Source organism: Heptranchias perlo, chromosome 31, assembly GCF_035084215.1.
Source record: "Heptranchias perlo isolate sHepPer1 chromosome 31, sHepPer1.hap1, whole genome shotgun sequence".
In the NCBI taxonomy this organism is placed as follows: Eukaryota; Metazoa; Chordata; class Chondrichthyes; order Hexanchiformes; family Hexanchidae; genus Heptranchias; species Heptranchias perlo.
Genome location: NC_090355.1, coordinates 30,950,184 through 30,977,462, shown reverse-complemented (window position 1 = coordinate 30,977,462; position 27,279 = coordinate 30,950,184). Strand labels below are relative to the sequence as shown.

At 45.1% G+C, this 27,279-nt stretch overlaps 1 protein-coding gene across 1 annotated transcript in view; it reads right to left on the bottom strand.

The window, feature by feature from the left end:
* LOC137300351 (xenotropic and polytropic retrovirus receptor 1 homolog) overlaps window positions 1-27,279 on the bottom strand; it is an 89,035-nt gene that overhangs the window by 35,122 nt on the left and 26,634 nt on the right. The window contains exons 3-6 of the mRNA XM_067969435.1: window positions 10,960-11,061; window positions 6,999-7,216; window positions 4,979-5,128; window positions 170-253 (exon numbers count right to left, since the gene is read on the bottom strand). Coding sequence (XP_067825536.1) covers window positions 170-253; window positions 4,979-5,128; window positions 6,999-7,216; window positions 10,960-11,061 — 554 coding nt within the window. The remainder of the gene's footprint in view (window positions 1-169; window positions 254-4,978; window positions 5,129-6,998; window positions 7,217-10,959; window positions 11,062-27,279) is intronic.

Below are 27,279 nucleotides of genomic sequence, written 5' to 3'. Positions count from 1 at the left end.
GTCACTAACACACACACACACTCCAACCTCACACTGTCACTAACACACACACACACACACTCCAACCTCACACTGTCACTAACACACACACACTCCAACCTCACACTGTCACTAACACACACACACTCCAACCTCTCCCCATTCACAGGTCGATTTGAGTCTCACTGACCTGCGCTGCCCCTAGTGGTGGAACCCGCAGCCTCTTCATCGCTCGAGCTCTGTCTCCTCCTTCCAGCTGATTGGTGTAGAGTGACTGTGGGGTTCAAGGATATTTATTTAGATTTCAATAATCATGGACTCCTCTGTGCTATAAACGAATCGACTGTGATTTCTACGATTGATGAATCTAATCGTGCTTTCTGTAGCAGCGAGTATTGATATCTGTCCTGGATTGAGACACTGGACTGCCAAAATCTCGCTGATTCTCAGCAGAGACAGTCGCGATGTTTTTGAACATGAGACTGGTATAGACTATTCCAGTGAGCGTGAATGATTCTAACACCACAAGTGCCATTCCCCAGCGTCTCCGTGTGAATTAGTCTGTGCAGGACAGTTATCGCCTCCTCAGGATATCTGCCAGGATAATATTTCACTTAACACAAAATGGAAGAAAAATTCATAACCTAGGTTCAAACCTAATTTACTGTTACATGCCGCCTATCTGAGTTAAATTATCCATAAATGCCCCTCTCCCAATGCCTGTGTATTGCTGTCGCTTTAAATACCCCTCTCTCTCTGCCTGTGTATTGCTGTCGCTTTAAATACCCCTCTCTCTCTGCCTGTGTATTGCGGTCTCTGTAAATACCCCTCTCTCTCTGCCTGTGTATTGCAGGCTCTGTAAATACCCCTCGCTCTCTGCCTGTGTATTGCGGTCCCGGTAAATGCCCCTCTCTCTCTGCCTGTGTATTGCGGTCTCTGTAAATGCCCCTCTCCCAATGCCTGTGTATTGCAGTCTCTGTAAATACCCCTCTCTCTCTGCCTGTGTATTGCGGTCTCTGTAAATGCCCCTCTCTCTCTGCCTGTGTATTGCGGTCTCTGTAAACCCCCTCTCTCTCTGCCTGTGCATTGCAGTCTCTGTAAATACCCCTCTCTCTCTGCCTGTGTATTGCGGTCCCGGTAAATGCCCCTCTCTCTCTCCCTGTGTATTGCGGTCTCTGTAAATGCCCCTCTCTCTCTGCCTGTATATTGCGGTCTCTGTAAATGCCCCTCTCTCTCTGCCTGTGTATTGTAGTATCTGTAAATGCCCCTCGACGTCTGCCTGTGTATTGTGGTCTCTGTAAATGCCCCTCTCCCTCTGCCTGTGTATTGCGGTCTCTGTAAATGCCCCTCTCACTCTGCCTGTGTATTGCGGTCTCTGTAAATGCCCCTCTCACTCTGCCTGTGTATTGCGGTCTCTGTAAATACCCTTCTCTCTCTGCCTGTGTATTGCGGTCTCTGTAAATGCCCCTCTCTCTCTGCCTGTGTATTGCGGTCTCTGTAAATGCCCCTCTCTCTCTGCCTGTGTATTGCGGTCTCTGTAAACGCCCCCCTCTCTCTGCCTGTGTATTGCGGTCTCTGTAAACACCCCTCTCTCTCTGCCTGTGTATTGCGGTCTCTGTAAATACCCCTCTCTCTCTGCCTGTGTATTGCGGTCTCTGTAAATACCCCTCTCTCTCTGCCTGTGTATTGCGGTCTCTGTAAATGCCCCTCTCTCTCTGCCTGTGTATTGCGGTCTCTCTAAATGCCCCTCTCTCTCTGCCTGTGTATTGCGGTCCCGGTAAATGCCCCTCTCTCTCTGCCTGTGTATTGCGGTCTCTGTAAATCCCCCTCTCTCTCTGCCTGTGTATTGCAGTCTCTGTAAATGTCTCTCTCTCTCTGCCTGTGTATTGCGGTCCCGGTAAATGCCCCTCCCTCTCTGCCTGTGTATTGCGGTCCGGTAAATGCCCCTCTCTCTCTGCCTGTGTATTGCGGTCTCTGTAAATGCCCCTCTCTCTCTGCCTGTGTATTGCAGTCTCTGTAAATACCCCTCTCTCTCTGCCTGTGTATTGCGGTCTCTGTAAATACACCTCTCTCTCTGCCTGTGTATTGCGGTCTCTGTAAATACACCTCTCTCTCTGCCTGTGTATTGCGGTCTCTGTAAATGCCCCTCTCTCTCTGCCTGTGTATTGCAGTCTCTGTAAATGCCCCTCTCTCTCTGCCTGTGTATTGCGGTCCGGTAAATGCCCCTCTCTCTCTGCCTGTGTATTGCGGTCCCGGTAAATGCTCCTCTATCTTTGCCTGTGTATTGCAGTCTCTGTAAATGCCTCTCTCTCTCTGCCTGTGTATTGCAGTCCCGGTAAATGCCCCTCTCTCTCTGCCTGTGTATTGCGGTCTCTGTAAATGCCCCTCTCTCTCTGCCTGTGTATTGCAGGCTCTGTAAATGCCCCTCTCTCTCTGCCTGTGTATTGTGGTCTCTGTAAATACCCCTCCCTCTCTGCCTGTGTATTGCGGTCTCTGTAAATGCCCCTCTCTCTCTGCCTGTGTATTGCGGTCTCTGTAAACACCCCTCTCTCTCTGCCTGTGTATTGCGGTCTCTGTAAATGCCCCTCTCTCTCTGCCTGTGTATTGCGGTCTCTGTAAATACCCCTCTCTCTCTGCCTGTGTATTGCGGTCCCGGTAAATGCCCCTCTCTCTCTGCCTGTGTATTGCGGTCTCTGTAAATGCCCCTCTCTCTCTGCCTGTGTATTGCGGTCCCGGTAAATGCCCTTCTCTGTCTGCCTGTGTATTGCGGTCCCGGTAAATGCCCCTCTCTCTTTGCCTGTGTATTGCAGTCTCTGTAAATGCCTCTCTCTCTCTGCCTGTGTATTGCAGTCCCGGTAAATGCCCCTCTCTCTCTGCCTGTGTATTGCGGTCTCTGTAAATGCCCCTCTCTCTCTGCCTGTGTATTGCGGTCTCTGTAAATGCCCCTCGCTCTCTGCCTGTGTATTGCAGGCTCTGTAAATGCCCCTCTCTCTCTGCCTGTGTATTGTGGTCTCTGTAAATGCCCCTCGACCTCTGCCTGTGTATTGTGGTCTCTGTAAATGCCCCTCTCTCTCTGCCTGTGTATTGCGGTCTCTGTAAATGCCCCTCTCTCTCTGCCTGTGTATTGCGGTCTCTGTAAATGCCCCTCTCTCTCTGCCTGTGTATTGCGGTCTCTGTAAATGCCCCTCGCTCTCTGCCTGTGTATTGCAGGCTCTGTAAATGCCCCTCTCTCTCTGCCTGTGTATTGTGGTCTCTGTAAATGCCCCTCGACCTCTGCCTGTGTATTGTGGTCTCTGTAAATGCCCCTCTCTCTCTGCCTGTGTATTGCGGTCTCTGTAAATGCCCCTCTCTCTCTGCCTGTGTATTGCGGTCTCTGTAAATACCCCTCTCTCTCTGCCTGTGTATTGCGGTCTCTGTAAATGCCCCTCTCTCTCTGCCTGTGTATTGCGGTCTCTGTAAACACCCCTCTCTCTCTGCCTGTGTATTGCGGTCTCTGTAAATACCCCTCTCTCTCTGCCTGTGTATTGCGGTCTCTGTAAATACCCCTCTCTCTCTGCCTGTGTATTGCGGTCTCTGTAAATACACCTCTCTCTCTGCCTGTGTATTGCGGTCTCTGTAAATGCCCCTCTCTCTCTGCCTGTGTATTGCGGCCTCTGTAAATGCCCCTCTCTCTCTGCCTGTGTATTGCGGTCCCGGTAAATGCCCCTCTCTCTCTGCCTGTGTATTGCGGTCCCGGTAAATGCCCCTCTCTCTTTGCCTGTGTATTGCAGTCTCTGTAAATGCCTCTCTCACTCTGCCTGTGTATTGCAGTCCCGGTAAATGCCCCTCTCTCTCTGCCTGTGTATTGCGGTCTCTGTAAATGCCCCTCTCTCTCTGCCTGTGTATTGCGGTCTCTGTAAATGCCCCTCTCTCTCTGCCTGTGTATTGCGGTCCGGTAAATGCCCCTCTCTCTCTGCCTGTGTATTGCGGTCCCGGTAAATGCCCCTCTCTCTTTGCCTGTGTATTGCAGTCTCTGTAAATGCCTCTCTCTCTCTGCCTGTGTATTGCAGTCCCGGTAAATGCCCCTCTCTCTCTGCCTGTGTATTGCGGTCTCTGTAAATGCCCCTCTCTCTCTGCCTGTGTATTGCGGTCTCTGTAAATGCCCCTCTCTCTCTGCCTGTGTATTGCGGTCCGGTAAATGCCCCTCTCTCTCTGCCTGTGTATTGCGGTCCCGGTAAATGCCCCTCTCTCTTTGCCTTTGTATTGCAGTCTCTGTAAATACCTCTCTCTCTCTGCCTGTGTATTGCAGTCCCGGTAAATGCCCCTCTCTCTCTGCCTGTGTATTGCGGTCTCTGTAAATGCCCCTCTCTCTCTGCCTGTGTATTGCGGTCTCTGTAAATGCCCCTCTCTCTCTGCCTGTGTATTGCGGTCTCTGTAAATGCCCCTCTCTCTCTGCCTGTGTATTGCGGTCTCTGTAAATGCCCCTCTCTCTCTGCCTGTGTATTGCGGTCTCTGTAAATGCCCCTCTCTCTCTGCCTGTGTATTGCGGTCTCTGTAAATGCCCCTCTCTCTCTGCCTGTGTATTGCGGTCTCTGTAAATGCCCCTCTCTCTCTGCCTGTGTATTGCGGTCTCTGTAAATACTCCTCTCCCTCGGCCCATGTTTTCACCCTCCAATGCCATTGGATACAGCATCTCCTATTCTAGCCCACGGGCTGCAGTGAGTAAGTTTTGTGCATTCACCTGACACACGGACATGCACCAGGGGTGCGGTGTGCAATCCAAGTCTGACACAATGTTCTGACGGCCCAGCCATATCTGCCCTGCAGCAGAACATCATGGTCCTAGATGCTCTGTGCATGTGAATCATTGTCCAACAGGCCTGCAGGGAGACGGGTGGCAGTTGACAGTATAACTCAGATCGGAGTACAGATATTCTTTTTGGCTTGCTGTTTCAGGACTCAATGAATGAGGGGAAAGGACCCCTTACCTTAAACCTCGTCTGCTCACACGCGTGCTTACCTCCACCTCGGTTATTAGCTGGTCGATCTTTTTACTGGTATAAACTGGTGATCCCTCCACCTGAGCTGCCCGCCAACCTGCCCCTTTCGTCGCGACAAACAACTTGTCGTATTTCTTCAGGATTTTGCAGAAACCGGTAATGTTGAGATTCTGGAACAGAACAGAAGGTGGCACAGTCAGCTCGATCCCAATCGAGACCACGGGTGGGAGCAATATATTGTTCAAACAAAGGAAAGAGTCAATTTTATTAACATCTACTAAACTGACAGAGCTAGAGATTGCATTGATTGGGGAGGGAGGGGAGTCAATGATGTGTGTGGGCTGCATCAGGCCGGAATGGGACAGATTGGTTGCCCAGATGACCTTTGCCCAGATGTCCTTTGCCCTATCATCCTTTTTGTTATGTCCATGAATCAGTCTTCCCTGATCACCTAAGGATGCTCCTTCCTCCTCCTTTTCCCCCCTCCTCCTTTTCCCCCCTCCTCCTTTTCCCCCTTCTCTCCTGAAGGTGCTGACTCAGGATGGGACACATTGTTATGTTCCCTGTTTATCTCAGCCATGGCTCAGTGGTAACCAGATGAATATCTGTCTAGGAAGGTGATTGGAGATTAAAGAATAAGTAAACATAATGGTCAAATCAATCCAAGAGTTGATTCCTGCTCCCGCATCTGAGAGGCTCTTCTCTCACTCCAAGACAGGGTACAAGAAGAAACTAGTTGTCCTCTGGTTCTCAAGCTCCAGCCTCCAACACCTCTCTCCATTGCAATCGATTTTGGCTTTAGGAATACAGGAACAGGAATAGGCCATTCAGCCCCTCGAGCCCGCTCCGCCATTCGATTAGATCATGGCTGATCCGAACCTCAACCCCATTTACCTGCACTTGCTCCATATCCCTTACCAACCTATCAACCTCAGTCTTGAAGGCTCCAATTGTCCTCGAACCCACAGCCTTTTGGGGGAAGGAGTTCCAGATTTCTACCACCCTTTGTGTGAAAAAGAGCTTCCTGATTTCGCTCCTGAATGGCCTAGATCTCATTTTAAGTCTTTCTTCTATCAGTGATCAATGCTCCTCTGAACTTTCCCCTCTTCATTGCTCCTAAGCTTTATGTTCTGCCTCCTCCCCCGGTGCTCATTGTGTTGAAGTCTAGACAGATGGCACCTCTTCCTACCCCTTCCCTTCCTCAAAACCCAAGCTTGCAGTCCCCCAGCCATCACTTCCTGATATCACTCCAGGTCTCGAGCATACAAGCTACACTTCAGTGCATTACTGATGGTAGTGCTGCATTGCTGGAGGTGCTGCCCTTCAGAAGGAAAGAACAAACTTGCATTTATATAGCACCTTTCACAGCCTCAGCACATCCAATGAATTACTTGTTTTTTGAAGTATATTCACTGCTGCAATCTAGGGAACTGCAACAGCTAAATTTGCACACAGCAAGGTCCCACAAACAGCAATGAGATAAATGACCAGATAAAGTAATTTGTGATGATGAGGAATAAATGGTGGCCGGGGCACTGGGAGATTTTGAATAGTGCCATGGGATCTTTTACTTCCACCTGAGAGGGCAGACAGAGCCTCAGTTTAACAGCTCATCCAAGAGAACGGCACCTCCGACAGTGCAGCACTCCCTTAGTATTGCACTGAAATGTCAGCCCAGTTTATGCGCTCAAGACTCTGGAATGGGGCTTGAACCCAGAGTGCTACCCACTGATACTGTAAACAGAGGCCCCTGTCTGTGTACTGACTGTGACCTTGTGTTTAACCTTGCAGTTTGCGAAGGTTGGTGATCGACGATGCATTCAGTTTCAGAATTCCCCTCAAATCTCCAAATGGGTGTGAAGCCATTGGAATGCCCCTCCCCCCATGTGCAGTCCGTGAAAGGGAACGGGTTTGATGGGGTAAAAGGCCATTTTGGGCTCCAATGCCACAATAAGTTTCTTGTGACGTAAAAGACGTATTTTACTTTTACTGCTGGGTTCCGATGATCTCATCGGGCTGAAATGGCCCCCCCCCTTGTACCTGGTAGTTCTGCAGTAGAACAAGACTGAGGTAGAGTTCACTGAAGGCCAGCTTCAAGTCACACATGGTCTTGTGTCGTGCTCGGTGTCTGTGTGGTCTATGAAAGATGCTCCTCCATTGCCCCGCTGATCTCACACTGTCGTCTCTCTGGGCATCAAGCACTGCTTCAAGTTCACTCTGCAGCGTTGCTAATCGTCTCTGGGCCTCTGCAAGTTTTTCTGGGGTGGGAAAAGAGAAAATTATGTTTAATTGAGATGTGATGCAACAAAATGGCTGCCTCTTATGGGGTTGCGTTGTCAGAATTGCTCCCATTCACTATTGATGCATTTTACTTTGGCAAATAAAGTCAGAGGACAAAAGATGTCCAGGATCCATGACGGGGGAATGGTGATCAGTAGGAAAGTAAAACACAAGTGATGGAGAGGTTAACACGTGAGTAATAAGCCTGTTTCACAGGATGATTTATTCCTAAAAACCATTCCCCATTGTGCACTGTACTCATACCACATGTTAATCTAAATCTGGCTTTGAACCAGTAATTATGTAGTAATAATGAGTTAAGTAATACTGTGTTCCTGCCTGTTACACAGCCTGTAAGTTTTGTTGGGATGTGTGAGATGGCTCTCTGGCCTGCAGTACAGCTAGTGGATGTCATTTGGGAAGGAAAAACATCATCTTCAGATGGTGGAGCGATGGTGGCCATTTTTGATAATAGGTGGAGAGAGTGGCTATAATTTTTCTAACTGGTGCACTACAATTTACTTTAACTAGTAAACTGCCCATAGCATTGCCCGGAGTCAGTTGCTGACTATAGGGGTTTTTTTGTGTATCTACATGATTGCAATGAAATTGGGGAAGAGACTTTCGAAACTTCCTCCCCAGAGCCAACTTGGGACCAGGGCCTGCAATTGCATCATGACCATGGACATGGCAAAACTGAAGGGGAAATGTTGACATAACAATTTGCAAATGGAAAATGTTGAGAGAAAAGTGTGACCAAAAATCGTGACAACAGGAAGTAAGATTTGTGGACAGGAAGTGCATACCCTACACAAGATTTTAAATAATATTTAGATTATTTGATGAAAGAATTTTGCTGGCAGGGTTCTTGTGCAGTGGCATATATATCGTCATTTTTTTTTTCAAATTTACATTTCTGCATTTTGCTCTTCCATCTCCATAAGGTCAGTCTTGATGAGGAGGTAGAATTTTACCTAACCTCAAAATTGAACTGGTACATAGTGTAGAAGCTCCAATCAGCTGGAACAATTTCCATGTCAAGCCAAAAAAATGCTACCAGTTCCTTGGGATGCAGGATAGGTAATTGAGGTTAGGTTAACTAAGTATTCTGAAACGTTGCTTGATTCGAGTAACTTTGCAGAACCTTGCCACAAGAGATTAAATAGACCGAGTAGAGTCCAAGGTAGACTCGGTTGTTTGTGGTCTGTGGCCGGAATGGGTCCGATGGGCCAACGAGTTTTTTTTTAGGGTTTCTTGCTTTTTGTGGTGTAAACCAAGTACTTTTACAATCCTACTGGGACTTAATAATCTTGTTTCAGCTGATTTAATTCTCTATCTCCTGACCCACACTCCCTTGGAGCACAGCTTTTTACATAGAAATTACAACATGGAAACTGGCTGTTCGGCCCAACCAGCCGGTGTTGGTGTTTATCCTCCACATGAACAGTTGTCCTAATCCCATGTGCCGACCCTGTTCCCATATCCCGTTATCCCCTTTTCCTTTAACCACCAATCTAACCTATTCTTCGATGTCGACATGGTCTCTGCCTCAATCGCTAACTCTAAGAAAGAAACCGAGGTGAAGGGTCTAGGTCCATAGTGTGGGACAGCACCAATGACAAAAAGAGTAGAGCGAAGTCCAGGTAATGACATCATGTCATAAGGGCGGGCACAGGGGATTTGGACTACTGCTCGTGTGGAGAATAAACACCAACATCGGCTGGTTGGGCCGAACAGCCCGTTTCCATGTTGTAATTTCTATGTAAAAAGCTGTGCTCCAAGGAAGTGTGGGTCGGAGATAGGGAATTTAGGGAATTAAATCAGCTGACAGGAAGTTGTGAATACGATGAGGCCAAGGTTGGACCTCTTGAAATGAACTGATAACCCAACAACCAATTACACTCAGAGCTGACAGTTAAGCTTGTCTTTCTGTGGCAATATACTATTTGAATTATGGAGTTATGGTCCTTCACTTTTGATTGATTAGAATGCCTCAATGCTGAGAATCTCAGTATTGGCGGCTCCCTTTCATCCAGTTTAGTCATGCAACATTCTGTCCAGCGGGAGTTTCATCTGCTGAGCAAATTCTCTATTTATGTCTGGACACTGACCAATGCCTGTTACATCTGGAGTATAATTAAATCTGTATGTTATTCTGGACCGTTATGTATCATGAAGCACTGTTGTATTTAAATAGATATTTCATATGCAAGAAAAAATACATTTATAAACACGTCAGCACAACTCATACAGGCATCCGAAAGCACTTCACACAGAGTGAATTAAACAATTAACATACAGTGAAGTGATTGTTTTTAAGTAGGTAAACGGGCAGCCATTTTACACACACCAAGATCACACAAACAGCCATGAGATGGACGTCCAGTTACTTTGTCTTTGGCATTGGATGTGAAGGGGGGGGAATGTTGGCGTAACCGCAGGAGAGCTCCCTGCTTCTCTTTGAATAGAGCCAAAGGATCTCCAATGTGCACCTGGAGCAGCACAACAGGCAGCCGGGGCCTTGGTTTAATGTCTCATTTGAAACACGGCACCTCTGACAATGCAGCACTCCATCGTGGCTGGACTGAAATGTCAACCTAGATGATGTGCTGAAGTCCAGCTCGAACCGATAATCATCTGAATATTGGGATTTATCAATTCTAGTCTTGAATGGCGATTCTGTCTCTGTGTCAGCTGTGACTCAGTGGGTAGCACTCTCGCCTCTGAGTCAGAAGGTCGTGGGTTCAAGTCCCACTCCAGAGACTTGAGCACAAAATCCAGGCCGACACTTCCCAGTGCAGTACTGAGGGAACGCTGCACTGTCGGAGGTGCCGTCTTTTGGATGAGCGGTTAAACCTCTCAGGTGGATGTAAAAGATCCCAAGGCAGTATTTTGAAGAGGAGCAAGAGAGTTCTCCCCAGTGTCGTGACCAACATTTATCCCTCAACCAACATCACCAAAACTGATTATCTCATTATTGTTTGTGGGATCTTGCTGTGCAAATTGGTTGCCGTGTTTTCTAAAACAGTGACTGCACGCCAAAAAGTACTTAACTGGCTGTAAAGCACCCTGGGACGTCGTGAAAGGTGCTATAGAAATGTTCTCTCTTTCTAATCGATTTTAGCAGCTGATGAGGGAGCAGGGGTTGGAGAATTGGGGTACAAGGGTACAGCCCTATCTCCAATCTGCACTACTTTTGAGCACAGCTTCCCCGTGAGATCGCAGAAGGAGCCCTTGTATGTTGTTACACTGGCCCAGCTTACCTGAAGACCAATTTGTTGTCAAGCAATTCTGTTCCTTTGATGGCTGCTTCATGTTATAATGCTCCACGAGGCATTCAAAGTGGCTTATTGGCTATTTTGTCCATCACAATTGGGGAAATTGTTGACATTTCACAAAACTAGTTGGTCCAGAGAATCGCTGGTGTTTACACAGTGCTGAAAATTCCCTGATTTTATGGCCGATATCGACCACTAGGTTTTATGTTTTCAGTCAGGGGATTCCAGAACTAATCTATACATTGAGGTTTATTGACACAAAACTACTGCAGTCAGCAAAACATTAGTGATTATAAATTAATAATAGCCAAATTATGATTTTTTCCCCCTGTTTATTGAGGGGAATCAAAGGTAGTTGATCAAGAAAATCAGTATAAACAACTTTATGGAGATCCACAGATGGGAAACGACAAGAACTTAAAAAAATGGAATCTTGAGTTTACCTGCGTAAAATGTGTTTATTTTGGTTAGTTCCTTTTCATTTATCTGGAAGAATCTTTCTTCAAGTGATGCGTAGTATCGCTGAATGATTGCTGGTTCTGTGACTGCAGAGAATACATCAAAGAACTTGGTTAAAATCAACAAGAAATCAAGAGCATTTTACATTCTTTATATTGAGAATTTATATATATATACTAGTAGATCTCCTGTGGCATTGCTCGGGGCGAATCAGAGGATAAAGTGTGACAGGAAGTAAGTGCGACATAGGAAATGCACGCTCTACAGAAGATTTTGAATATATCTTGGATAGGATAATATGGCTCGGCTGCCAGTATGATAGCACATCTTTGGAGCTCTGAGCAACATGATATAACAACAATGCAATGCAGAGCATAATAAATAGATACCCTATCTTGAATCTAGGTGATGGCATAGAAGGCACATACAATGCAAGTAAGGTAGCTGTTAGAGTGTTTAGGTATGAATGTTTAGACTTCTCTTTCATAAGGTGATTGATAATACTATTGCCAGACTATGATGGGTACCAACTGCACTAATATAGCTTGCACCTGATCTCCCTTTGTAGTGCAAGCTAATTTAGAAAGTTTGTATTTAATACTAAACTAAGGATCTCTTGATCCCTTGTCAACCCATACCAGACGCAACCACCACCCAACTCTGCCTCTGTTCACTATCTCTGTCCGCCTCCAGTTCTACCATCAACTAGTCACGTCCACAACTCACAGGAGTTCAGATGTGGCCACATCTCAGATAATTTGCAGAACTGGATTCAGATTCCTCTTTCTCTTTAAACAAGATGGTGCTGTCCATGCAGAGAGAGACAAGAAGCTGGGCTCTGTCCAACTGCTCATGCTCACACCCATTTTGAAGTTTGTTCCTTTTCTGTTTAGCAGAAGTGTTGGGCATTGGCTGCAAGGGATTAACTTTGAAAGCTCTTCTTTGCATCTGTGTTCGCTCCTGGCATGATTTCTTTCCGTAACATTACTCCAGGAACCATTGGTCCACCTGAGTACCTCATGGTCTATCGATGATCTGCTGTCTTTAATGATTTGGTGGTCAGTTTGTGTTCGATTTTGACTGGTAGCCTTATGAAGTCTCTCCACACTTAGATCAACCAAAAAGTGGAATTGTGTGCGTAGAGACATCTGGGTTGGGCCACTAATTTAGAAAGGTAGTTTAGCTCATTCATTCAGTAAAATAGAGGACAACCATGGCAGCTGGAAGGGGAACATCAGCTCCAGACCTGGCACAGGGAATCTTTCCATGTGTGACAGCGAGTCAACAGTCAACATGTATAGTGAAGAAGGCAACGAAACAGACATATTAACTGTGGCAAGTTGTGAAATTGAATTCAATAAATCTGGTAATTTGTGGACTGGCACCAGAAAAGCTGCCAGGTTATTGTACAAACCCAACTGCTTCACTAATGTCCTTCAAAGAAGAGAAACCGTCACCCCTTCCCAGTAGGGTTGCCAACTCTGGTCGGATGTATTCCTGGAGGTTTCATCACATGACCTCCAGCCTCCAACTGCCCCGCCCAATCAAACAGTCTTTTTCCCGCCTCTCCAATATTTTTATAACTAATAAACGAGAGTGTTCCAAGAAAATGAAAAAAAAAACATTGTTTTTAGTGTCCCTTTGATTTTTCTCCTGATTTGCTCGCAGCCGTGTCCAGGCAATTAATCTAAAATTCCTGGAGACTCCACACGCTTATGTGGCCCAGCAAGCCAGTCAGTTGTAAAAAAAAACACTAAGCAGGCCCACCATCACCATCTCAGGGTGATTAGGGATGGGCAATAAATGTAGCCTGGCCAGCAATGCCCACATCCTGAGAATAAGGACCATTTATTTGATTTGTTTTGAACGAAAGTGTGTTTATTCACTAAACAAGCCTCCCACCTAAGGATGTCACCTCGGATTGGGCAGAAGAGGGAGAAGACTGCCAAAGGGACAGTTTTGTTTGAAACAAACTATTGGAAAGATGCTGTTTGTTGGAATATTTGTTGCTATTGTTGTGATTAAACCCCCTGCTCATCTGTGATGCCTGTTTTCCCCACAGTTATAATTTGGTGTGGTTATAGTAACAGTGTTATGAAGATTTGCTTAAGGGGAGGATGCTAAATGACTCCTTACATTTGGACTATTATTGTATGCTTTAGATGTGTGAAGAGGTCGAAAAGCAGCACGAGAGAGTTTGGATTCTTGGCCGGCAGCAGAGTGTCAATAAAAGCAGGTGATGGGCAAAGTATATCAGTGCCAGTGTAGACCCAGAAAATGGCGGCTTTTTATCAGCTCTGGCCAAAGGTCCACACCCAAAGTATTAACGTGTCTTTTTCTCTTTTCAGATTCTGAAGGACCTGCTGTGAAGTTCCAGAATTTACTGTTTTCTATTTTGCACCGGACCTGTAAATAGGTCCAGTGCAAAATGCTTTATACGGATATTTCATACGCAGAACCCACCGTTTGATTAAAAAAAAAAACGCGACGTTCTCTCTGCAGCAGGTATGGCAACTGCCACAGCCCAAAAGGCAGCTAATGGGGCAACGCAAGGACTCCAAACGCATTGAAGCAAGTCCAGGAACTTCAACTAACTGGGGTAATAAGACCCCCCTCAGCAGACATCTCTTTCTAGGGAGCCTGAACCCCGCACGTTATAGTTCTTCCCCGTTTCTTACCTGTGACAGCCCAAAACATTTTGAACAATAGATTTTTTTTTTGCTGGGTATTTTTGTGTTAATCAAAGTGACAGATGCCAATGCCGAGGAAACGGTATACTTCTTCGTACTGAGCACAACGAGCCAACATCACGCAATTCTCATCTGGTTTAGCACAGCCAGCGGCAAAACAAAGCTCCCCCTTTTATTGTGCCTCAACCTCAATAGAGCAGACCCCGCACTGCATCAGTTTCCACACCGTAAACCAGTCTTACTTATGAGTTTGATTGACGACTTGTGTCAAACTGTGAGATGTTTTGTCTTGCAACCCCCACCACCCCCTCAAAATCGGTAGGAATTAGACCCCTGACAAAATCGTCCACTCAGGGCCCTCAGACAGCTGGCTTTCACCCCGTCCATCGGGGTTAGGTAAGTACACAATCCCACCTTCTCCCCCTAAACCGTGTATTTTAACACATGAAAGTTACAGTTAGTGTTCCAGAGCTCTGTCGTGCAAAGTTCCGATTGAGAATTTTTTTTTATGACACCCAATGATTTTCCTCTCTGGGTGACAGGGAAATGGCACGGAAAAGAATGAGGCTTTTGGTCATTATGATGTTGAAGTTGACGCAGGCAGGCTTTTCACCTTAGGAAATTAGGAAGTTAGCAGCAGAAAGGGGAGCCAAGAGGAATGTTTTCATGCAGAGAGTAATGACGATGTGGAATGACTTACCAGGGAAGGGCACTGAAATGGACGATGGGCTCGAGCCAATTAGATGTGTTTCTAGAGAGGGAGTTAAAGAAGGACTGGAAGGTCCACTGAGAATGTGGATAGATGGGAGTAGTCTACTAAGAAGCAATAGACTTGGTCGGTCGAAAAGCCCTCTACAGTTCCTAAAGATTCTTAAGTTCATTGGAAAGTGCTTTTATCTATCGGATAGTATGAGCACAAAAGGAAATCCACTTCTCCACTGAGACATCCCTTTGGGAATGCTGCATAATCTGCACGTCGGGACAATTTGCATGTTTGTTTATGACAGTTTGAAAACTGACTGCTTAATCTATTTGCAATGGAGACGATGGCTTCCCGCTTATTATCTGGCAAGGGTTTTTATTCCCCTGCAAAGCTAATTAATTGTAAATTGGAACAAAAACTCTTATCAGACATTCAGCATGGCTTTAGGATAATGGAAAACAGGAGCTACTGTTTGGAGATAGTTCATCTGCAGATTGTCCCCATTGATTTATTGCCATCTGTCTCTCCCTTTATAAATACACAGGCTGATAAAACACAAGTTATGTGGACCCAGAACAAAGCAGCTGATGAATCGGAAAGAAATCCATGCTTGTCACATCTAGAGGAGAGAGTTACATTCACGCAGTGAAGCAGACAGGCAAACGAGATTCTTAATTTTGACTATTTGGTAGATTTGGGTTGAACAGACCAGCTGCTTTTGTTTGACTGGGGCTAAATTAACCATGTTGACTTGGTCCCAATTAATTTTTTTCAGGATACATTAGTGTCGGAGTTTGAAGTCAGCCTTTCAGCGCACACAATACTTTAGAATTCTTTTTATTCAGGTAAACGGAGCAGGTATTTTGTGTAAATCCAGTCACCGCTGAAACAGTCCCAGAGCTGGCTCCTTGGACTCTTTTCGGGGAGGGAGAAGGAGTTACTGTCAAGCAATTGGGATTTTTTTCAAGGCACCAAGTCCCCTACTCAAGTCGGCAGCCAGTAAGTGATTGCTGTGTTTTCCAGTGTCTTCTGAAGCCAAGACTCTCTCGTTTTAAGGTATTTATGCCCTGTGTTGTGTTCCGTCTCCAGCCAAGAGAGCATTGGGTCGCTGTTCTCAAACATTTCACAAACCAGTTCCCAAACATCTTGCAAACCAGTTCCCAAGAGGAGTATGAGAGCTGCCCAGGATGACCCATCCTGCAGTTTCTTTTAAAGAGATTCTGCCACCAGAACTGAAACTATTCATTTTTTGGCTCCCACCAAAAACTCCCTCGCCCTCGTTTCTAATTCCATCCTCTTCCCCAGCTGATCCTACTCCCTCGCTGCTCGCTCAGGCTGTCTCCAAAAGCGGGCCTTCCTGGTGTTCAGTTCACTCCTGAGTTGAGTTTCAAATCTCATATCCTATCCATCACCAAGGCCGCCTGTTTCCATCTCCACAACATCACTCCCCTCTACCCTTACATAAGAACATAAGAAATAGGAGCAGGAGTAGGCCAATCGGCCCCTCGAGCCTGCTCCGCCATTCAATAAGATCATGGCTGATCTGATCCTAACCTCAAATCTAAATTCATGTCCAATTTCCTGCCCGCTCCCCGTAACCCCTAATTCCCTTTACTTCTAGGAAACTGTCTATTTCTGTTTTAAATTTATTTAATGATGTAGCTAAAAAAAAACCCTTATATCACTCCCACTGCTGCTGCTGAAACCCTCCTCCAGTCTGTTACCTCCAGTCTTGACTTCTCTTCTCCTGCTTCCCATGTTCTATCCTGCATAAAGTACCAAAGCTCAATCGCCTGCCGTATCCTTAAGCCCTACTAAATCTCGCTGCCCTGTCACCCCTATCCTTGCCAACCTCCCCTGGCTCCTGATCCCCCGACACATTGAATTCAAAATATTTGTCCTTGTTTACAAGTCCCTTCATGACCCCAATCCCACCCAAGCTCCACAATCTCTTGCAGCCCTGTGTACCAGTGAGCAGCTTCTGACTCTGGTCTCATGTCCACCCACCCCCCCCACCCCCCTCCCGCCAACCCCTTCCATCCAGCATTGGGGGCAGAGCTTCCAGCCATCAAGAACATTCTTCCTAACTCCCCCCCCCCCCCCCCCCCCACCCCCACACACCAACCCTTGTTGCCTCTCTCCCCTCTTTGAAATGCTTCCTCTGACAAATGCCCTCAGCCACCTCCACTAATTCTTTCCCATTCACCGCTCACTTGTTTTTGCCTCTGTGAAACGCCTCGGGATGTTTTACTACATTAAAGGAATTATATGAATACAAGTAGTAGCAATCATAAAGATAAAGGCCTTGAGTTTCCACTAGATTGTGCTGGCTTTATCAGGGCAATGCGGCCAAATCAGTGCAAAACATCGCGGAATTTCAATTTACATCAGGCGTAAAGGACAACTCCCAGTGTAATTCCAGTTTCCATTGTGTTTTGCGCTGGCTCAAAAAATGTATTTAATTTGATATTCTTTGTATGGAGTATTCTTTGTCTCTTTGACCTGTGGTTGGAAAGAGTTAGGCTCTCACTGTGGCCTAGATTCTAACCCATGGCCCAGAGATAAAAAGTACAGTGTTCTTAGTCAACTCCAACTTCAAGTAACTTTAGAATTCTTTGAAACTTTTTTCTTTGTGTTTTCAACTTTATTCCCTTCCCTTCCCCTCCCCTCCCCTCCCCCCCCCACCCCCCTCCCCCCCCACCCCCCTCCCCCCCCCCCCCTCCCCCCCCCCCCCCCCCCCCCCACCAACTAGCTCAGCACAGACCCAAGACTGAACCTGGCAGGGGCGGTGGTTTGCCTTGCAGGGCCCCCGGGCAAAGGTACGGGTTTGGGGGTAAGTCAAGATCAATTAACCTCAGTTTATCATTGGATCTGTTCAGGGCCTCGTGCAGTTACACAGGTAGCACGGCCCGAACCCTGCCCCTGGCACTTGGTCTGTAAGGTTCAGCACCACCTGGGCACACGATTGGTTCTTTCAGCCCATTGAGTTTCCCATGAAGCACCTTGGGATGTTTTACCACGTTAAAGGCGCTATATAAATGCAAGTTGTTGTTGTAAATGCCCTTGGAGTTGATTAGTGAACCTTCATTAAAGGATGTCACTCCCTGGGAAAAGTAAAGAGATGGAGGCTCCGATTACAAAGACAGGTGTTCAGCAGCCGATTCTTTGTTCAAGCCCATGAAGTGGAGCATTGTCTTTAACGAGAGAGTCATTTGTTTCATGATAAATAAATACTGACAGCACAAATAAAACCTTGGCCTCATTAATAATACAAAAAGAAATCGATCCCCACTCAGCCATTAATGTTTCAGTCAATACTGAGGATATACTCTTCAACTCTAATCCTAGTCAGTACCATACACAGACGACTCTTTATCGAATAATGACACAAACCAATCTTCTATTGCTTGGGATCACTATGTGCTCTGCCATCACAATAAGGTGGGGTGGGGTTGTTGTATAGGACAGTCAAACAGCTGGAGTTACTATCGTGTCGCTGCTGGCCTCCATGGAAACAACCGTGTTCTGTAGCAGGTGACTGCTATCGGGTTTACAGCGGTGCGTGGAGCTGGATGGAGAAACAGAAGATAAGGAATTGTCTATCACCAAAGGCTGCCCAACGAGTGTTGGCAGGAACCTGGAGGGGCGGAGCAGGAGATACAGGCATTTGCACAAAGCTGCCCATATGCAGTCAGGTGAAAGTATGGACAATGGAAAAAGAAAGTGATTGTGACTAGCAAGGGTCCTGCCACTGGTAAAACTGCGATTCTGAGCTCCCTTATGACTCAGCAGGTTAAGTGCCCAGTGTGGAACTGAGCCATGCAAATCAGGAAAGTCCCAGGTTTAATCTCTTGTCTGTGATGGGTTAGCTGATCTCGGGCAGGGGACAGTTGGCCTCAGCTCAGCCGGGCTATGGAGGAACAAAATCAGCCATGGTTCCTACTCCAGACAGCTATTCTGCAAACCCTGCCAGAAAGTGCACCAGTATAGACTTTGGGTGGGGGCAACTTTGGGTTTGGGAGTGATGCTTCCCATGGTAGAATAGCCATCCAACACTCACCATCCAGGTCCACACATGAAGAATGACAACTTGGCGGAGGTATTGGAGGGTGACCTATGCCGATGGAACTACACCTCAGGATAAGGAGGAGGAAAAATCAGAGAGAATAAAATAACGAGAATGTTGAGATTAGAGGGGTGATTTTACAACTGGAAATAGAGAAGGCGATAGTGCAATGAGCCTATATTTTTATGCAGGTGAGGATGTTGGTGTATTTGGGGCTTGGAAGAACAAAAGAGAAGCAATGACCACAGTGATACTGATAAAATGGAGAAAGATGAGCTGTGCCTGGGGAGAGCGACAAGAGGGGTGACTGGGGAGAGCGACAAGAGGGGTGCCTGGGGAGAGCGACAAGAGGGGTGCCTGGGGAGAGCGACAAGAGGGGTGCCTGGGGAGAGCGACAAGAGGGGTGCCTGGGGAGAGCGACAAGAGGGGTGCCTGGGGAGAGCGACAAGAGGGGTGCCTGGGGAGAGCGGCAAGAGGGGTGCCTGGGGAGAGCGACAAGAGAGGTGCCTGGGGAGAGGTGATCGCCAAGAGGGGTGCCTGGGGAGAGGTGACCGACAAGAGGGGTGCCTGGGGAGAGCGACAAGAGGGGTGCCTGGGGAGAGGTGACCGACAAGAGGGGTGCCTGGGGAGAGGTGACCGACAAGAGGGGTGCCTGGGGAGAGCGACAAGAGGGGTGCCTGGGGAGAGCGACAAGAGGGGTGCCTGGGGAGAGGTGACCGACAAGAGGGGTGCCTGGGGAGAGGTGACCGACAAGAGGGGTGCCTGGGGAGAGCGACAAGAGGGGTGCCTGGGGAGAGGTGACCAAGGAGAGTTACCTCCTGGCTATACATGGACTAAATAGGGTCTGGGAGCAGGAAAAGTGCCCACCTTTCTAAGCTGGGGAACAGTTGAGACGTAAGGACATCTGAAGCACTGAAATGCATGTGCCAGCTGTTCAATATTTCTTAATGCAAAAATAAATATTGATCTTTCCAGCATGCACATTACATTTGACGTTAAGTAAATGGAGATCAAATTGGACTAGATATATAATCTTTTCTGATTAACGTTTGTTACACACATCATGTTATACGGAAAAGCCTGTTAGCTTGGAGGACATGGCATCATCGACGCACTGGCCCAGAAATTTGGGCGCACCCATTTATGGGCATGCGGGGGACACGGGGTTCCTTCCCTGCGCCTGAATGGTTGCAACGATTAGTTGTAATGTAGGAAACGAGGCAGCCAATTTGCGCACAGTAAGGTCCCACAAACAGCAATATGTTAATGACCAGATAATAACTGCCTTAGTTTAGTTAACATTAAGATTGTACAAACATTTCACTCTTTGTTTTAACTGCAATCTACTGGGTATTTGTGCATGTGCTGTCCTATATTTATTTATGTATATAAATATATAATGATTTGAATATAGAAGATTAAAGGGGGATCTATTCAGCTGTTTAAGATGATCAAAGGAGTTGATAGGGTAGATAAGAGAAACTATTTTCTCTGGGAGGAGTGGGGGGGAATCCAGAACAAGGGGACACAGCCTTAAAATTAGAGCTAGGCCATTCAGGGCTGATGTCAGGAAGCTCCTTTTCACACAAAGGGTAGTGGGAATCTGGAACACTCTTGCCCCAAAAACTTGTTGAGGCTGGGGGTCAATTGAAAATGTCAAAACTGAGATTGATAGATTTTTGTTAGGCAAGGGTATTTAGGGTTACAGAACCAAGTCGGGTAGATGGAGTTAAGATACAGATCAGCCAGGATCTAATTGAATGGTGATGTGGAGATGCCGGTGATGGACTGGGGTGGACAAATGTAAGGAATCTTACGACACCAGGTTATAGTCCAACAGTTTTATTTGAAAATCACAAGCTTTCGGAGGCTTTCTCCTTCGAAGGAGAAAGCCTCCGAAAGCTTGTGATTTTCAAATAAAACTGTTGGACTATAACCTGGTGTCGTAAGATTCCTTATAATTGAATGGTGGAACAGGCTCGAGTGGCTGAATGGCCTACTCCTGTTCCTATGTTCCTGTTCCTATCTAGATCTGAACTGAATTAGAGCAATTGATGCTGACTGACCTGAGTTTACAAACCGAGGGTCTGATCAAATTCTTAAATTAGAAATACTGGTCTTCTATAGTGGCCGCTGTCGAAAACTAGTTAAGTAAATTACGTATACAGTCTCTGTTTCAAGACATGGGATTGTCATGTAACAGTTGGCACTTTTGAGTTCGTCACCCATAACAGGGAATCGATAATTTAAGATGTATCAGAATAAGTAAGTAGTGATTGTTGGGTATAATTAAGGTGACCGGAGCTGTCAAGGTAAATAGCGGAGAAGATTGTGCCTCAAACGCTTGGGAGATTTACGGTAGTCCTGCTCTGTCTCATTCATCTGTGTCTATTTTTAAAGAAATTACAACAGTTAACTCAGCCTGGATTAAGTTTATTGATGTACAGCACCCTTTGAAATCTTGACAGTGGTCAAAAAGGACCCAACTCCAGGAAAATTCTGGAGGGCCTTCTGCCATCTCTATGGCAATAACTGGAGACATTTTGTGATTGGACTGTACTGATTACTCCTTATTTTCTTAACTCTTTGGTAACGAACACCTCTCAACTACAAAACGGCAATAATGATTTAAAAATTGGGGTTTAATCTGAATCATTTGTAGGTATATCTTTGTGTTCACATGCGACTAGGCCAGGAAATACTACTTTTTAAAAAATGAGATGATTGAATTAAAATTCTGTCTCCCCCAGCAGGATTGTGTGTCACAGAAATATGATAGTTAGTCGTGATGTCGTCAATCAACTAATGGTTTCTGCTCGCTTTAACAGATTTGCATTTTCCTAAGGATGCAAGTTCTTTCGAGTTATACAGAGTATCTGTGGTACAGTTACATACGGCAGCAATGGTAAAGATTGGGAAAACTTTTGTGCCTTCACGGATAATGGTTGAAAATTGGAAATCAAAGAAGAGTAGCCGAGACCCATTTAGGCTGAAATTTATTTGACAGAATTCATACGCATTTGATTGGGCAAATCATATCTATGACTTTCATAGAATGATGCAGCACAGAAGGAGGCCATTCGGCCCATTGTGCCTGTGCCGGCTCTTTGAAAGAGCTATCCAATTCGTCCCACTCCCCTGCAAACGTTTCCCCTTCAAGTGTTTAACCAATTCCCTTTTGAAAGTTATTACTGAGTCTGCTTCCATTGCCCTTTCAGGCAGTGCATTCCTGATTTAATACTTTAATTGTATCAGGGTCTTTGTGCAAGTTATACTTTAAGTTGATTGCGGCAAGTTTGATAAATCCACAGGATAGGTTATACCACCAATAAATGCACACGGAGTTAAAAAAAAAGTAAAAGGGTGTTTTGGTGAATTATAGGATGATGTCTTGTTTTAAATCAACTCGAACTGTTTCAAATCACTCCTTCCTTCAATGTATGTACAGCAAGTCTGAAACTGCTTTTATGGTGGCTGATTTCACCTCTAGGCTTTTTTCCAAAGTTTGCACAGATAAGAAGTGATTAACCCTTTACTTCAATTTATCAAGTTGAAATTCCAGGTGTAAAGACATCATGCTTGTATTAGAGATTATTTTTTTTAAGGGTCAGAACTTAATTTGAGTGGATATTTACCAACTGCACTCCCCATGGTGACAGAACGAAATCAGAAAATTGACAAACGCGTGTTATGTAGATTAACCCATTCCAGGGCTCTCCAGAAGAGCTACAATGGATTTTCTGTTCTTTGTTATAGGTGATCGTAGTTTTCAGGACCGCATCAGTGGTGATGGCGGCCCAGGATTACTGAGAGTATTTCTTTTACATGAAGGTAGCTCCACAGAGTTATGGAGCAGCCTTTGCTGGAAAGGTGTTGGTGCAAGGAGGCGATCCGGTAGTGTTAAGATCTACACATATCAGAAAAATAGCATCAAATGTCAGGGCACGATGACAGGATGGAGTAAGGCCTAGCCTCTCAAGGGCTCGGTTTTAACCAATTCAGGGTCCTTTCTCAGATTCCAAGACAGAGTGCTTGAGGGGAGTGGGTGGAGGGAGACATGGGAGTCACCCCGAAAGTATCTGAATGCACTCCTGTCTCTGTTGTAAAACCACCAAGCCTGGGCATAATTTGTATAGAGATGGTTGTGTCCTTACCTATACTGAACAATAAGAAGAATGCATTTAATAGCCTGGCCACTACCTGAAACATTGGGACCATGCAGGGGTCGATTCTAATCAAACACCTCCGGACCCCCTTGATCTTTTGATCGATAAATTATCCAATTTTGAGAATTGGATGAATACTTGAAGGGAAAGAAATCGCAGAGCTATGAGGAAAGAGCAGGGGAGTGGGACTAATTGGATAGCTCTACCAAAGAGCCGGCACATGCACGATGGGCCGAAAGGCCTCCTTCTGTGCTATATCATTCTATGATTCTAAATTGCCGAGAAGGACAGGAGTGACTTATATCAGATGTCACGTGCGGCATGATCTGGGGATACTGCTGTGTGTGCAGATGTGAGGTGTTGCAACCAGTATGCAGAATGCATGATGACGATGTACTGAAGAACGGGTCCCAGACATGGTCAGTCATGCTGACAACACCATTACATGAAATGGTTAATGTGGCTGAGGAGAGTGAGAACGTGCACTGTATCACTACTGATTTAAAACTTTTATTCAAGTCTCTAACACGTGGTCCGTTGAAAAATTGACCGTCTGCATTAAGCTTAAAGAAACAACCAGGATTGGGTTATTTAATCAAAACATATAAAATTCTAACAGGACTCGACAGACTAGATGCAGGGAGGATGTTCCCGATGGCTGGGGAGTCCAGAACCAGGGGTCACAGTCTCAGGATACGGGGTATGCCATTTAGAACCGAGATGAGGAGAAATGTCTTCACTCAGAGGGTGGTGAACCTGTGGAATTCTCTACCACAGAAGGCAGTGGAGGCCAAGTCATGAGATGTATTCAAGAAGGAGATAGATATATTTCTTAATGCTAAAGGGATCAAGGGATATGGGGAAAAAGCGGGAACAGGGTACTGAGTTAGACGATCAGCCATGATCATTTTGAATGGTGGAGCAGGCCCGAAGGGCCGAATGGCCAACTCTTGCTCCTATTTTCTAAGTTACTATGGTTAAACTCACTGCTACCAATCAGAGTTCTTGAAGTTAAAATCAAGATGGACATAGAATTAGAAATTCCAAACTCAGGGTGATTCCCAAAAACTGAAATTAAGATGACCTACAATATGGATAACAGTAAAAGAGTACTGGAGGATCTTTTAAATCCAGGTGATAAATTTTTGGCACATGGAAGTACATGGGGAGAAATTGGTTTTGAACGTTGTTTACGATTCAATGTATTATGATATTCGTAGTATTTTTGATATGTTATGTAACACCAATAGGTAGAGATCTGTGTAATAGAATAGATTGAAATAAATATATAATACTGATGAAATAATGTTTAACGTAGCCTTAAATACTCTACAGCCAACAAAGGGGGGATTGTGAGGAAAGGGTTAATAAGACTGCCCTTAATTCTGCTAATGTTATACTGCTATTGATTTCTCTTTATATTGTAGTAGTCGAAACCTATAGCTTTTGCCTGCAAGGACGTAAAAGGCAATTTAGATGCAGTGACTAGTGAATTGTTGAAATAAGACTGACCTTAAAGCAATGGTCAGTTTAGTCAATTCAGTGCATGGTGACGCATATATTTCAGAGAACATTAATCAGTGTATAACAAGTTCTGCAGAAGGAAACATCTGCGAATACATCCTTTTTATAAGCAGGAGATTGGTATGGAATGGTACAGACTTATAATTAGAAGTTTCACTTGGTGGAATAGCAATTATATGTAATGAGAGGGAAACTATCGATAAGATAACAAAGCAGGGGAGGTGTACCGGTCTACGGAACTAATTAAAACTAAAGTTATTGATAAAGGACAAGCTCATTAAAATTCTCCATATATGGACATAAGAACATAAGAAATAGGAGCAGGAGTCGGCTGTACGCCACCTCAAGCCTGCTCCGCCATTCAATAAGATCATGGCTGATCTTCTACTTCAACTCCACTTTCCCGCCCTATCCGCATAGCCCTTGATTCCCTTACTGTCCAAAAATCTGTGAATCTCAGATTTGAATATACTCAATGACTGGGCATCCGCCGCCCTCTGGTGTAGAGAATTCCAAAGATTCACAACCCTCTGAGTGAAGAAATTTTTCCTCATCTCAGTCCTAAATGACTGACCCCTTATCCTGAGACTATGCCCCCTAGTTCTAGACTCTCCAGCCAGGGGAAAAATCCTATCAGCATCTATCCTATCAAGCCCTCTAAGAATTTTATATGTTTCAATGAAATCACCTCTCATTTTCCTAAACTCGAGAATATAGGCCCATTCTACTCAATCTCTCCTCATAGGACAACCCTCTCATCCCAGGAATCAATCTAGTGAACCTCTAAGGCAAGTATATCCTTCCTTAGGTAAAGAGACCAAAACTGTGCACAGTACTCCAGGTGTGGTCTCACCAGAGCCCTATATAATTGCAGCAAAACCTCCTTACTCTTATACTCCAACCCCCTTGCAATAAAGGCTAACATACCATTGCCCTCCTAATTGCTTGCTGTACCTGCATGTTAACTTTCTGTGATTCATGTACGATGACACCCAAATCCCTCTGATTACCAATATTTCTTAGTCTCTCACCTTTTAAAAAATATTCTGCTTTTCTATTCTTCCTACCAAAGTGGATAATTTCACATTTCCCCGTATTATGCCACTTTCTCGCCCACTCACTTTACCTGCCTATATCCCTTTGCGGACTCTTTGTGTCCTCCTCACAGCTTACTTTCCCATCTAGCTTTGTGTCATCAGCAAACTTGGATTCATTACACTCGGTCCCCTCATCTAAGTCATTGATGTATATTGTAAACAGGTGAGGCCCAAGCTCTGATCCTTGTAGGACCCCACTAGTTACAACCAGCCAACCTGAAAATGACCCGTTTATTCCGACTCCGTTTTCTGTCTGTTAACCAATCCGCAATCCATGCTAATATATTACCCCCAATCCCATGAGCCCTAATCTTGTGTAACAACCCCTTGTGTGGCACCTTATCGAATTCCTTTTGAAAATCTAAATATACTATATCCACTGGTTCCTCCTTATCTACCCTGCTAGATACCCCCTCAAACATTCTAATAGATTTGTCAAACACGATTTCCCTTTCATAAAACCGTGTTGACTCTGCCTAGTTAATAGATTCTAGCATTTTCCCTATTATTGATGTCAGGCTAACTAGCTTATAGTTCCCTGTTTTCGCTCTCCCTCCTTTCTTGAATAGCGGGGTTACATTTGCTACCTTCCAATCCACGGGAACTCTCCTAGAATCTAGGGAATTCTGGAACATCAAAACCAACGCATCCACTATCTCTGCAGCCATCTCTTTTAAAACCCTAGGATGTAGGTCATCAGGTCCAGGGGATTTGTTAGATTTTAGTCCCGTTAATTTCTCCAATAATTTTTCTTTACTAATCTTAATTACTTTAAGTTCCTCACTCTCGTTAGACCCTTGGTTCCCCATTATTTCCAGTATGTTTTTTTGTATCTTCGACTGTGAAGACACATGCAAAGTATTTGTTTAAGGTCTCTGTCATTTCCTTATTCCCCATTATAATTTCTCCTGTCTCAGCCTCTAAGGGACCCACGTTTACTTCCATGGTTACAGCACAGAAAGAAGCCACTCGACCCATTGAGCCTGTGCTGGCTCTTTGTAAGAGCAATCCACTTAGTCCCATTTCCCCCGCTCTTTCCCCATAGCCCTGCAATTTTTTTTCCCTTCAAGTATTTATCCAATTCCTTTTTGAAAGCCATGATTGAATTTACTTCCACCACCCTTTCAAGCAGCGCATTCCAGATCACAACTAGTCACTGTGTAAAAACTTTTGCGAATCTCTTCCTTTTTACATATTTGTAGTAGCTCTTGCAACCTGTTTTTATAGTTCTTGCTAGTTTACTCTCATATTCTATTTTCTCCCTCTTAATCAATTTCTTGGTCATCCTTTGCTGATTTCTAAAACCCTCCCAATCCTCAGGCTTACTGTTCTTTTTGGCCACATTGTAAGCCTCTTCTTTTTAATCTAATACTATCCTTAACTTCTCTAGTTAGCCACGGTTGGATCATTTTTCCCGTGAAGTTTTTATTCCTCAAGGGAATGTATATTCATTGAGAATTATGAACTATTATGTAATGCAGAATTGTGTAGATTATCATGAAGAGCGCATAAGAGAAAGGTATAAAAAGTGCATGTTTGAACAGATAGGTTAGATTCGATTAAGGTCTGATCAACCTGTAAACCGAGCTCGGACCTATGACTCATTTGGGTCCCCAACTAAACTCGCAAGGTTTTTGTCATAAATGCTGCTCTTTAAATGTATGTTTAAGTACTGTATACTTAGTAAATCTGTAAAGAGTAAATTATGAGTAAGAACCATCCTATCCTCTCCAACAGAGATCATAACCCCACAGGTGGGAAGCAATCAGAAGGAGTAAGTTGAGCTCAATGGCTGTAACGGGCTATTCTTCTACGATGGCATCGTATGTAATCTCGGTGTTGGCCGTGAGTAAGTTGGTTCATTTAATAAATCTCCAAGTGTTTTAACTCCATGGTTTGAATACAGCCACATGACAGCAACCTATGACAATATACTATAACAGAAATACATTCCTAACGGTACCAGTGTTACAATCTGACATACATTACTGTATAAATAGGAGTGCTGATGGGTACCACTGTTACACAATGACGTTCATGACACTAGAAATAGGAGAG